At 34.2% G+C, this 13,103-nt stretch overlaps 3 protein-coding genes across 4 annotated transcripts; 1 reads left to right on the forward strand and 2 right to left on the reverse strand.

Moving 5' to 3' along the window:
- Positions 1–3,152: 3,152 nt before the first annotated feature.
- Positions 3,153–5,825, reverse strand: LOC142223867 (NHL repeat-containing protein 2). Its single transcript, XM_075293706.1, has 3 exons — positions 5,517–5,825; positions 4,249–5,456; positions 3,153–4,185 (listed from the first exon to the last, which is right to left on the reverse strand). The coding sequence occupies exons 1-3, from the start codon at positions 5,755–5,757 to the stop codon at positions 3,397–3,399; spliced, it is 2,238 nt and encodes a 745-aa protein (XP_075149821.1). The 5' UTR covers positions 5,758–5,825; the 3' UTR covers positions 3,153–3,396.
- A 1,499-nt stretch (positions 5,826–7,324) lies between these two features.
- LOC142223868 (gamma-interferon-inducible lysosomal thiol reductase-like protein) lies at positions 7,325–8,852 on the reverse strand. 2 transcript variants are annotated; one of them, XM_075293707.1, is made up of 3 exons: positions 8,575–8,852; positions 8,165–8,509; positions 7,325–7,990 (listed from the first exon to the last, which is right to left on the reverse strand). In XM_075293707.1, the coding sequence occupies exons 1-3, from the start codon at positions 8,719–8,721 to the stop codon at positions 7,736–7,738; spliced, it is 747 nt and encodes a 248-aa protein (XP_075149822.1). In that variant the 5' UTR covers positions 8,722–8,852; the 3' UTR covers positions 7,325–7,735. The 2 variants fall into 2 exon arrangements, with proteins under 2 accessions (XP_075149822.1, XP_075149823.1); XM_075293708.1 differs by having other exon boundaries at positions 8,620–8,851.
- A 1,742-nt stretch (positions 8,853–10,594) lies between these two features.
- Polr1F (RNA polymerase I subunit F) lies at positions 10,595–11,930 on the forward strand. The gene is made up of 2 exons (XM_075293709.1): positions 10,595–11,221; positions 11,280–11,930. Exons 1-2 carry the CDS (start codon positions 10,670–10,672, stop codon positions 11,715–11,717), a joined length of 990 nt encoding a protein of 329 aa, XP_075149824.1. The 5' UTR covers positions 10,595–10,669; the 3' UTR covers positions 11,718–11,930.
- Positions 11,931–13,103: the final 1,173 nt, after the last annotated feature.

The following is a 13,103-nucleotide window of genomic DNA, read 5'->3' on the forward strand; positions in this document are numbered from 1 at the left end:
AATGAATGGAAAAGATCTAAGGAATTGATTGTGAACCATTTTATGTTTATAATTTAATTAATTTAAAAAAGTAACCGTGAAAACAAGCTGGTTTTCAGCTTGAAAACTAAACATAGTACTCAGCTTTAGCAACAATTTCTCAACATGTTAGCAATAACTTTTTAAACTAAATTTCATTTTAGTGCTTCCAACCTATGGAAAATTTGTTGAAAGCAAGCAACTTGCAAGGCCATTTGAATTAATGTTGAACATGGGATTCACTATCAAATTGATATGGCGTTACCTATGGAAAATGCTCATACTTGTGTTTGTTGGGAATGTACTTTTCAAAGCCAAAAGTTGGCAAAATTACATAATATCAAATTTAAAGACTATTGTAAAAGTATACGTATATTTAAATCTAAAAAAATCTAAACTTATTTGGGCAATTTCTTTATAGATTTTCCAAAAAAAAATTTTTTGCGAAATTTTATTTTTATAGAAAATTTTGTCAAAATTTTATTTCTATAGAATTTTTTTTTTAAATTTTATTTCTATAGTAAATTTTGCCAAAATTTTGTCAAGATTTTATTTCTATAGAAAATTTTGTCAAAATTTTATTTCCATAGAAAATTTTGTCAAAATTTTATTTCTATATAAAATTTTGCCAAATTTTTTTTATAAAAAATTTTGTCAAAATTTTATTTCTATAGAAAATTTCTATAGACCATCGAAACACTCGGAAACAAGAAAAGAGAAAATTTTCGCCGACACGCTTTGTCGTCGCGGCGAAAATGTTTCGCCTATCGCAATGGTTATATTTACACACTAAAGACATGAATATTGTGAATTCCTGTGATAAAGCCCGGTATGCACGTCTTGCGAAAGTATTTGGTAGCAATAATATCGATAACAACGCCTCGCGAAATTTTCGTTAGAAAAAATACGAATTGCCCATAAGAAAATGGTGGCGAAAATGTCGCTAGAGGGAGAAGCAAAACGTAAATAAACCGCACGAAAATTTCGCTTACGAAAGGGCCGGTGATTCTTTTTATTATTATATGAGGCTTTGTTATCAATCAATCGATAACAATTCTTCCATTGCCGTACAAACGTTATGTCCGTTATGTGGCTTTAGTGAAATTTTGAACATCGATTGGTTCCACAATTATTTAAAATATTCGTAATGCCTTCTAAAGTTTCTATGGTTGTAATAAATTAAAAAAGGATGGGTTGTTTTATTCATTTTTTATTTCAGTAGAATACAAAGGGAATAATCAAAATGCGGGGTGACACAAGTATTTTGACAAATTTTCCGAAGCACTAAACCCCATTTTTATGAAACTCGATTAGTGCAAGGTTAGCTAACCAACTTTTAAACCGTTCTAGGGATGTATATTTAATTCCGCTAACATACTGATATTTTCTTTTGAAAGGTGTCGATGTTATCGATTATTTACATTTTGCTCCCATAAAAATATGCAAAAAACTGCGTTATCGGAAAAGTGCATTTCTATCCTGTCAACATTTTTACCTAAACCTTGCAAACAAACCTTCATTGAATAACATTTGCAATTTGCCTATTATTCAGTGTAAGAGTATGCAAAACCGACTAATATACGAATGACAGTTCAACATTTTATGGCCAGGGTATAATCTTCCATGTTCTGGTAATGCATACTTCTATGGAACTACCGTTCCCATATATAACTACCGTTTAAAAACTTCATATATGGAATGGTTTATCACTCCATGGCGGCCTAGAAGAAAGAGCATAGACAGAGCTGAATCGACTCAGAAATTGATACTACACCATGGACTAACTGCGACCAGATTCTCGATGTTAAGGTAAGTACTATGTTCGCTTTTCGCGTTGAAATTTTCGTGGTTACTTTATTGAAACAGTTCAATATAAAGCAGACAAATTAACTCAATTGATGCGTAGTTTCTTGTTCCTCTAGATTTCGGCAAGACTTTACAGGAATAAGTTTGTTTTCATTTATAATTTTGGTTATTTAAGGAAAAGTAATCGCGAAAATAAAGTGGTTTTCAACTCGAAAACCGAACATAGTACCTACCCTTAAGGTAAGTACTATGTTCGCTTTTCGCGTTGAAATTTTCGCGGTTACTTTATTAAAACAGTTCAATATAAATCCGATAAATTAACTCAATTTATGCACAGTTTCTTGTTCCTCTAGATTTCGGCAAGACTTTACAGGAATAAGTTTGTTTTAATTTATAATATTGATTATTTAAGGAAAAGTAATCGCGAAAATAAAGTGGTTTTCAACTCGAAAAAGGAACATAGTACACACCTTTACATACAAATACACAAAGTAAACAATATAATGTAAAGCTCGGTATGCACCTCTAGCGAAAACACCGGTGTTTTTGCAAGCGAAAGTTACGTGTTATCGACTGCTTACATAATTCGTCCATAAGAAATACATAGAAAAGCTGTATTATCGGCATGCAACAGGAATTTTCGCAAAAGCTGCATACCGAGCTTTGTTGGAGAAAATGTCAACAATTGATAACATTGTCCTTACAAAATTTTCAGTTGTATCGTTTTTATCGACTGCTTACATAATTCTTCCATAAGAAATACATAGAAAAACTGTATTATTGGCATACAACAGCGATTTTTCGCAAAAAGGTGAGTACTAAGTTCGAGTTTAGCCGCTAAAATAAATCAGTAAAAAAACTATAAAATTATACCTCTTTGATGTAAATTTTAATATAACTTGATGGGGAAAATGGCGATTTTAGTGGCTAAACTCGAACTTAATACCCACTTCAAGCTTCAAAACGAACTTTGTGGGAGAAAATGTCAATAATCGATAACATCGTCCTTACGAAATTTTCGGTAGCATAGGCATACATTTCCTTTGCCTAGGAAAATGTTCACTAGAGGTTATATAGGGAACAAAAATTCACTCGGCGTGCGTTCCAGCATTTATAAGAACAAATGTAAAAGCTATGACTATTGGTCGTAGAAATTTTGGTCAAGATATTATGGCATTTTTGTAGCTAAAACTCTTTGTCGGTTGATTTCTTAAACCCAAGAAAAGTATTATTTTAATGCTTAGAAACTTCAGTATAACAATTCAATTTAGGCGATTCCTTTAGAATAATAAAGCAATAGGGATATTTCAATAATTTCATCTACACTATTTTGAAATATGTGATTATATTAAACATAAGCACATTTTATTATGATATGGCCGTATATGGAATTATTATTAAATTTTGTTACAATATTTGATTAGTCAATCGAAATGCTTTTGATTTTTCTTCTAAACTACAATGATTAATGAGTATGGATTAAATATGGAATAGGTCAACATTATTTCAAATATCTAAACATTACAAAAAGCGCAAAGTACATTAATAGTCATTTACAAAAGATATAAACGCTTAAGACATTTGTATACTATTTGGAGTTACATGTAATTTAACTTCGATTTCTTCGACATTTGAGGCGGTATTGTCCGACAAAGCCGAATCGTCATCGTTGAGTACCACTGCAAATCGTTTCATGAGACAACTTTTTGCATCACAAAGACTCAATGATAGATCTAGTTTTAGATCTTCTCTGGCTATATTAACATTGGCCATATCGATTCGTTGTAATAGTAAATCAAATTTACCGTCTTTCAAGGAGCCGCGAGTATTTGTGGATTTCAATGCACTATTGGCACTATTTAGACTCCACTTTTGTGGAGCTTCGGCAGTGAATTTAAGACTTTGATCCAATGTAACAGATATCAAAAGTTTGAGCTGCTTGCATTTTGTTAAAGGCAAATTTCTTACAACCTCTAATCCTGTGCGTATAGGTCCATCAATGACACATTCATCTTCACCGGGTGTCCAGGGGAATTTCAAAGGAAATTGTTGTGCTACCGAGGTATACATATCAACGCATATCAATTGATGATTATTTGTATCCGATATTAGCAGGTACTGTCCTGTAGCATCGAAACACAAACCGGCTGGTTCGTTAAATAATTGTTTGGCAGCACCATCTTGTCGTAGAATGTTGCACGTATCAATCGTACTATTTTCTCCATCAATAACTTTGATTTTATGATTGTAAGTATCAGCTACGTAGACTTTTTGGTTAACGTGATTGTAGCAAACCGCAAGAGGATGTTGTAATTTGGCGGAAAATTGTTTACCATCCTCATCTCCGAAAGCGAAGAGATTCTATAAAAGAGAATAATATATTTAACCAATTTCAATTCAGTTTTCAATTGATACTAATTGTACCTGTGGATTGCGATCTCCTCCCACTACCCCCAGAACTTTTCCATCAACCAGTGATGCTTTACGAATGCTGGAACTCTCACTGTCGGCTATATACAGGAAATCCTTTGCAATGGCCAAACCCGAAGGTTGGGCAAATGCTGCATTCTGGGGATAGGAATTGTTACGGTTTTCTTCCATACCATTGCCAATCAACGAGACGCAAGTACGTGGTTCGAATTTGCGGAATTTCCACCATATCATTCCCTCTGGGAAATAACCCCAAATCTGATGTGTACCAGCCATAGAACATAGAATTATAGTTTTTTCGGGAACAGTTTGTTCATCCAAATGGAATGACATGTCCATGTCACGTGTACGAAATACAGCAACATCCCACGGTGAAGATATTTGCTGCAGAGGGCCTATTTTACCTCCAGTACGGTCATGTCCCTGCTGCCCGGTACCGGCCAAAGTTTCCACAGTTTGTGTTCTCAAGTTAACCTGCCGTATGGCATGATTTTCAGTATCAGCAACAATCAGTGTTTCATTGTTAAGGAACACCACTCCTTGGGGACAATTGAAACGAGCCGTAGCAATATTGCCATCGACCAACCCGCTAGATCCACAACCAATTTTGTGCAATACATCACCTTGTATATTAAAAACAACTATGCGATGATTACCGGAATCGGAAACAGCAAAACGGCCATCTTCACTCCTGGCAATCTTGGCCGGAAATTTAAGTTTTGATGCCGGCAATAAATCAATAGAAGGTCTAATTGGAACTGAGAAATCTTTTAGTTCTTTCTTTTGAGCAAAATACCGCAAAGCTTGTTCGGTAAAATTTTCCAAGAAAACGCCATGACCCTCGCCCATTAGCATTAGGAGTGGAGCGCCCGAGGGTGCCAAAACGATCAAAGTTGGCCAACAACGTACTCCAATGCTTCGCCACAACGACATAGTTGGATCGTTAACAATAGGATGTTCGATCCCATAACGTTGCACAGCAGCCAAAATATTAACAGCATCCTTTTCATTTTCGAATTTTGGACTGTGAACGCCTACAACAACGAGTCCCCTTTCAATGGGATATAATTTTTCCAAATTATTAAGTTCTGGCAAAATATGCATACAGTTTATGCAACAATAGGTAAAGAAGTCCAAGACAAGTAACTTTCCGCGTAGACCTTCCAATGTAAGATGATGACTCACATTGAACCAATCGAGATCTTTAAAAAGAATCGCCACACATAAGGAATAATGGGTAATTGAACGAGCATTCTACTTACCTTTCTCGAATTCGAATTTTTGTTTCCTAAGCACATCCAAAGCTTTGTCGCTTTCCCAACGTTTAAGAAAATCTTGAATTATTTGGGATTTTTCAGTCATATCTGTGGCAGCCTGGAACTTTGTTTGCAGCTCCTCCGTGATGTAGCACAGAAGATCACTGGGCTCCACGTCGTCCGTGTCCATGTCTTTAGATGTGAATATCTTTTGGAGGAATTCCTTAGATCTTTTAAAAAACTTCATATAAATTCTATTTTTAGGTGTTGTTTCCTGCTTTTAGCTTTCACACTTTCTTCTTCTATGAGCGATTAGACAGATTCGTTGTTATACCAGCTGATGCTAACACACGGGTGAGTCACATTCTAAGATTTGTGGTATAATAATTTGATTGCCGACTTTTTAGAGTCACATAAAACTTGTACAACTAATTCAATTTAATTTCTGTTGAAATTTTCGCGGTTACTTTATTAAAACAGTTCAATATAAAGCAGATATATTAACTCTTATTCCTAGAAATTTCGCCAAGACATTATGGGAATAGGGTTTTCTCATTTATAATTTTTATTATTTCAGGAAAAGTAAACACGAAAATAAATTGATTTTCAACTCGAAAACCGAACATAGTACCCACCGGAAATGTTTGCTACCCATAAGAAATACATTTTCTATTATTTGCTAACGAAAGTTCATTGAGGCGTTATTATCGATTGTTTACATTTTGCTCCCATATGGTAATGGTAATGAGATTAGTTGTACAACCAAACATATAATCAAATGTTCATTTCATTTACATTTTCTAAGCTAAATGGTTGCAAATCTATTATAGAAACATGATACTGATGGATTTTGGGTGGAAAGTTAAACATTTTAACAAAAAATACAACAATTATTAATAAATTTTTCTGATTTAAATCAATATTTTTGATTACTTGGCGGCTAATTATTAGTCGAGATGAGTCGATATATTCGGCGGCTGCTTCGGCTGGAAGAAACTGGTCGGCGGCGGCTAAAACCAGCGGCGCGACTCGGCGGCTTCATTCTCTGGCCTTGCATTTCTCATGGGTAGAGGAATTTTCCGCGGGCTTTATAGAAACAATCGATAACATCGTACTAATGAGTATTTTGTTAATAAAAATAAATATGTATTACTTTTATTGTTAAACGAAATTGCACGGGAAGTTCATACCAGGCTTTAAAAATACTCCAAGGGCCGCCGGTATGTACCACACCACTACCAATAAGAAATGCAAGGATATTTTTCATACCGAAAATTTAGAGAACGTTATTATCAATTGTGTACATTTTGAAAGTAAATAAGAACTATTGACGAAGTTTTCTTATTTTCTAATTACTTTGAGTTCAAGACTATTTCAATTATTTAAAGAGATTAAAGAGACAATTTCTAAATAAAAACAAATATCTAAAATAAAAATACGGTCTCTGTGACTAACTCATATGCAGGGTACACTCAAATACCCACAATCTTACATGGAGGATGAATAAACGAACGAAATAAGATTTTTACCCAAAATTTGAATATTTATGATGCATCAAATGATTACAACCTAAAATAATTTTATAATTGCATAAATAATTATGTTTAAAATCACGAAGATATTAAGTTTAATTTTAAGGTCATTTACTCTTTACTAACAATACAAAATTAAAAGACCGAAAATTATCTTTGGAACTGGCAGACTTTTGTAGTGAAATAAAATAAATCATCCATGTAATATATAAGCATAGATTTTAAAGATTTCAATAACGTTATTTCATTTAAAATTATTTTTTAAAAATAAAATAACACATGTAATGATTGAAACTTTTTAATTCCACATCAAGATCTGAAATAGTTATTTGAAGTTTTTTGTATTCTACCTGATTTACTTTGACTACATAATGTTGATGCTTAAAATATTCCTTTCAAGCTAAATATCTTATATTTTAAATATTTTTTTGTCCAATTAGAATATAAATAAAGTTCTAAATTGATTGTGTCTTAAAATATACAAAGAATGTATTAAAATGGTATTTATAATAAAAAATCTATTGACCAGAAAAATGTTGTTCTAAAAAGAGTTTCTCTTTGTAATGTAGTAGTAGGTAGTTATAAATAATAAATGCATTTTTCTTTTGTCTTGACAACCAATTGGAATTGCTAACTTAGAAGTATGGGTGATGCTCTGTTGGTACATTTTTGCTTTGTTTACAAAATTTCCGTTTACATATGTTGGCGACATATCTCCTCAGCTTTGTCATTGTCACCAGCAATTTTACATATTTCTGCCAGCAGATTTTTTAGAATTAAGGCCTGTTTTCCCTGAGATCCATCCAATGTAATTGTGGGTATAAATGTAACTGGAGGCCGTAAAGCATGTGTTAAATCGCCGTTCAATTTCAAAAGCTCACTACCATGAGAGCTGTCATAGCATTTCTGTATTAGATCAACATTGTCGATATTGTGCTGTTTGGCACACTGAAATGAAACAAAATGTAGAAGATTAAAAAAAATGCCAAACTCTTGATATTTTCCATCTAACAAAATTATTAATTAAATTGTTATCATTAACAGCAACGTCTAATTACTATGCTCTTCTTATGTATTCTCCCTGTTAAGGTTATCTTTTACCACCTGTAGATTATTACCCACCTTGTGCAATGCTTCCTTCGGCAAACGGTTATCTCTAATCATGCATGCTACCATAGAAAGTCTGGTCTGAGGTTCTTGCACTGCTTCTATTGTGCATGCATGATATGTATTAGCTTCACATTCTACCTGACCATGTTGACAATCGAAGCGATAACTACCGTCAGGATTTGTCATCGTCGAGGCTTTACCATAAGGAACTAGAATGATATCCATCAGGGGGGATGCATCCCTGTAACTTGGCACCAATTGTTTTGTTATGAAGTGCTTGCTATCTGGGCATAAGGCTTCATAGAACACCGCTACTAAAACCGGTGCTCCTGGCGCCCTACGATATGATTGACTATCCTAGAGGGAAGAAACATATATGAACTGAGGATTACGTTTCTTGAAAATGTGCATTTTGAACATACGTGGCTATTATCTTGTGGCCTTTGTGCAGGATAAGAGGTACTTACAGCTTCGAATGATCCATTGAAAAGGAAGTATCGCACCAGTAGGAAAAGTATTACCGCTACACCAAATAGCAGCAATATGCGCTTCCGAGTCTGGGACACCATTACTAATTTATATATCAACGTGGAATTATAAGATTTTATGGTTGTTGTGGATACAATTCTGCTTATCCACTTTGCTCGTTTAGTTAAACATTGTTTTGTGGGATTATCTGTCAGACAACATGTCGTGTTGCCATCCTAATATTAGAAGCTTAGATCTGTAAACAATAGCTGCGTTTTCTTTTCATGCAACACAAAACTTTTGCAGTGTTGCCAAGATTCATTAACAAGTTGCGCATAATAGCATATTATGCGTCGTCCAGACTATAACTTTTTCCGAACGAAATGTCTGTGTTTGTAAAGAATCTTACAGTGTGACCAATATATACGAATTGTCGGCGATGACTAAATAATTGGTAAATGTGTTATTGATCCCATAAACATGCAGCAGTATCGATTATGCATTCCGACTTAACTTATAATGTGTCCAATATATGGGATATGTTCGATACGAGCACTGTCGTCCGGATAAACTTATGCGTAATGCACGGCGCATTACGCATAACAACAGAATAAGGTGGCGTCGCTAGTAATACTTAATGGGTCCTTCCGGCACACATATTTTCTTGTAGAACTTCCAGGGATTTCATACGCGTATAACTGACTTGTCTGCTAATGATTTTATTTTTTAATTATACATATTAGGGATTTAGTTATTTGTCTGAACGTCCTATTAGGGCATCGTATGTTTTTTTGGCGATTAGTCTGATAGAATAAACGTGCCAAGAAACTATCAAGAACAGGCAGAAAAAGGTTGATTTTTTACACATATAGGCCGGTACTATGTTCATTCTTGCGAAAATTTTTTATGGAAACCATTATTTCGCACATAGAAAGCGGCGTTTTTTTAGGTAGCTTGGAGCGCTATTTTACAGGGAGCGATATTGGATTAAGTTGGTGGTTGTTGCTTGTTTTTACAAAATAACATTTTATTTTTCATTGGGCAATTGATCTGCTATTCCTTTGATCCTTCGTATAGTTTCGGAACAAAAATATGGTCCGTGTTTGATTTATAAACCCGCACAAATAGTTTTTAATAAATAAATTATTTCTTAATTCACATTGCAAATGGCGCCGTGCTATAAACGTCAATTTTTCAACACGAAAAAACAAAGTATCACAAATGGAAAAAATTTCGCAAATTTTTCCCATTTTTTGGTTTTGTATGGAGTTTCAACGCGAAAACCGAACAGAGTACCGGCCTTATAAGTGTATTAATTAATTAAATTAATATTATTCGTGAAATTCATTCTATAAAATGAATTTCACGAAAAATTTTAATTTCTCATCCTCCATTTTAACCGAAAACCAGGCAGTAGCACATTTTTAATTAAATATATTTTCCCCACGCTAATAGAATTTTTCTTCTTCTTTCAATCGACGACGCTTGTTTTTTTGATCAGCTGCTACAACAAAGACACGTAAAATCTTGTTTTTTCTTAATCTTACGACACACTTACGTTGTGCAAAAATTGGGTAATCGTGTGTATGGGCTGTCGTATATCAAAAACAAACAGCTGACATGTTACGCTTAGGAGCCGTTTTTGGATGCATTACCAGGCCTTTATACCTTTCAAACGTCATTCGAACAAGGCTTTCAATTGTTTCATGTCAGCGTTTTTATGTCTTTTATACTACGTTCACTCTACTCTCGAAATCTCATTTTTTCGATATTAGCAAATAGCGTTTCCATACGAAAACCAGATTTCCAGTGTCACGAAAGGAAATTTCGAGTATATTGTGAACGCAGTATTATATAAAATCGTCAAAGATCTTCAAAATAAACAGCTCAAAATTTAATAACTTCTCATCAGTTGATGTGCCCATTAAAGTTGAGTTGCCATACTGTTCCATGTTCACACGATTCATAATAGTGATTGGCATTGGCAACTCCGTCAATAGCACGTTTAGTTAGATTATTTTTATTTTTTTTTAATGTTAAATTTGAGCAATGGCAAAACGATTGCAAGAATACGTTAAATATACAATCAAGGAACTAGATGAGTATGCTCAGACCGAGGGTTCCTGTGTCCGTAAAGTAAATACAAATTTCCATTTATCTATGGGCCCTTTCTGTTTGGCAGATTTCAAACATGTTCTTATGGCCCATATGGTACGCAACAAGGTTGGATCTTATGACCTGCAATTGGATGGAATCGTATTGGATGTGAAAAAAGTTAAGATTCTAGGCAATACAGGGGCAATGCGTGCTGATGATCCCCGCATACATGTAAACGTTAATGCAGATGCCTACGTATTTAAGCCTGAAGAAGGAGCAGTGCTCACGGGTGTGGTTAAACATATAGGTGCCCATCATGTTGGTGTAGTTTTGTATCGAGTTTTCAATGCCAATCTGAGAGTGGGTCATAAAGTCGATAAGGATGAAATACAAATGGATCAAGAGGTGAAGTTTAGAATAAGCAATTATAATCTACAAAATGTCTTCCCATACATTGATGGAGAACTACTGACGGCACAAGGCGAGGCTATTTCTCACAAAAGTGTAAGTGTATTGTCATGATATCGTCTTCAAATAAATTTCAAACATTTCTTCTTTATAGAAAAAAATTAAATTCAAGGATAGTGACAATGCCGATTCGGGCATAGAGGAGAAAGAAGGTCTTCAGGACGTGGATGGTCTATTGACTTCTATTAAAACTGAAGAAATTATGGAAAATGAAGAAGTCGCAAACAAAAAGAAGTCCAAAAAAGCAAAAAAGAAAAAAGACGACATTCTTACGCCTGATGAAAGTTTGACTCCTGCCAAAACCCCTAGCCAAAAACGTAAAAGTTCCACATCACTATCGGCACCTGTGACCGAAAGTTCCGATGAGCAGACGACACACCTTATAACACCTAAGAAAATTAAAAAGGAAAAAGTCAAAAGTGAAGATGAAATGTCACCTCACAAAACAAAGGAAAAGACTGGAAAAACGAAAACAAAAATTGCCTTGGATGAAGTTAATATAAAGGAAGAATATTCGGATGTAGATGACTGATATTTAGCTGTATGGAGCAACGTTCGTAGTGTGTTAATACTTAGATACTTATCCTCTATAAGTTTTAACTTCCCTTTATGGGAGTATTTTGCATGTAGTTTATGTTTATATGGCAAAATAATACCTCCGTTCTATTTGATTATGAATATTGTTGTAAGCAAAATCTTAGTTTGCATAGTGTACAAATATATGCTAAAATCATTTATCTACAGACATTTTGTGATATTCAAATGATGAAAGGATCAAACATTACAAAAGTTCGATACTCGATGTACTAGCAACGGTTGCGTAGTAAATATTTGAAATATAAATACAATCTCCCTAAAATAGTAAAGCTTTTGGCCGGGTGAAATATAAATTGTTGATATATAAGCTGGTCGGGATTGATTTGATCAGTACTATTTTGAATTGAATCGTATCTGGCCGTACGCAGATTGTATCTTTGGGAGATTCTTATTCGAGGTGTTTTGATGTCCCCTAGGGCATGCCTCAGGGTGGTCATTTGGGGCCTGTTCGATTTTTATTATTTGTAAACGATTAACCCCAGTCGATAGATAACTCTAGAATTTCGATGTTCTTATGTTATTCTCCTCGTTCGATAATTCAAATATTATTTATTAAGGATGATTTGGATAGCTTTGGTGACTGGTGCAGAATGAATTTAATGGATTTGAATTTGGAAAAGAGCAAGTTTATGCGATTTTTCAGGTCCAGCTTTTTGATATTCGATATATGTGGCTCGTTACTGGACGAGATTATTGATTCTTTTGTTGTTGGTTGATTGTTTTTTGTTGATCATAGATCGTACCATTAATTTTAATGATTCTGGGATCCATAAATCGGGTATGTTCTGAGTTTCACATGAAAGACTTGTGGGGAATTTTTCCCGTAGGGGTTGTTCTGTAAGCTACTTTTCCCCTCACAGACGGGAATTTTTTTCACGGAATATGTTTTAGTGGAATCCTTCTTAATTCAAAAAAGAAGGATTTGAAACCGAAGTACATTTTTTATTTTCAATTGTTCATATGTTTTCTATATGCTTGATAAATATTGGGTGATAAAATAAAATGAAAGCCCTTTAAAAACAAGATTTAAAAATATACCACAAATTGTTCAAGATTCCCCTTTCACGTGTTGAAGAAATTGTGGTTGCTTAAAAGCAGCTGATTTTAGGTATGTTCGAAACGACAGTGTTCCAAGATTTTGAGAAAACGCATTGAAACTTTTGTAATTGAAAATATGTGTGTAATTATGCTTAAATTTTAAATAAATACAAACACTTTTTTGAAATCACGCTAACTGTTGAAATCACACTAACTTCCGAACGAAGCAAGCTATCGACTTGAAACTTGGCATACGTAGTTGTTATTGACGTAGGTCGGATGG

The sequence above is a fragment of the Haematobia irritans genome, chromosome 2, assembly GCF_050003625.1.
Source record: "Haematobia irritans isolate KBUSLIRL chromosome 2, ASM5000362v1, whole genome shotgun sequence".
In the NCBI taxonomy this organism is placed as follows: domain Eukaryota; kingdom Metazoa; phylum Arthropoda; class Insecta; order Diptera; family Muscidae; genus Haematobia; species Haematobia irritans.

What these genes read in the sequence shown, in the direction of transcription:
- LOC142223867 (XM_075293706.1), bottom strand. Translation starts at nt 5,757, where the DNA reads ATGAAGTTTTTTAAAAGATCTAAGGAATTCCTCCAAAAGATATTCACA. An exon ending in AAAATTCGAATTCGAGAAAG is followed by an intron (nt 5,457 to 5,516) that starts GTAAGTAGAATG and finishes TTCTTTTTAAAG; the next exon opens with ATCTCGATTGGTTCAATGTG. An exon ending in GAGGAGATCGCAATCCACAG is followed by an intron (nt 4,186 to 4,248) that starts GTACAATTAGTA and finishes TCTCTTTTATAG; the next exon opens with AATCTCTTCGCTTTCGGAGA.
- Polr1F (XM_075293709.1), top strand. Translation starts at nt 10,670, where the DNA reads ATGGCAAAACGATTGCAAGAATACGTTAAATATACAATCAAGGAACTA. An exon ending in AGGCTATTTCTCACAAAAGT is followed by an intron (nt 11,222 to 11,279) that starts GTAAGTGTATTG and finishes TCTTCTTTATAG; the next exon opens with AAAAAAATTAAATTCAAGGA.
- LOC142223868 (XM_075293707.1), bottom strand. Translation starts at nt 8,721, where the DNA reads ATGGTGTCCCAGACTCGGAAGCGCATATTGCTGCTATTTGGTGTAGCG. An exon ending in GGCCACAAGATAATAGCCAC is followed by an intron (nt 8,510 to 8,574) that starts GTATGTTCAAAA and finishes TCTTCCCTCTAG; the next exon opens with GATAGTCAATCATATCGTAG. An exon ending in CGAAGGAAGCATTGCACAAG is followed by an intron (nt 7,991 to 8,164) that starts GTGGGTAATAAT and finishes GTTTCATTTCAG; the next exon opens with TGTGCCAAACAGCACAATAT.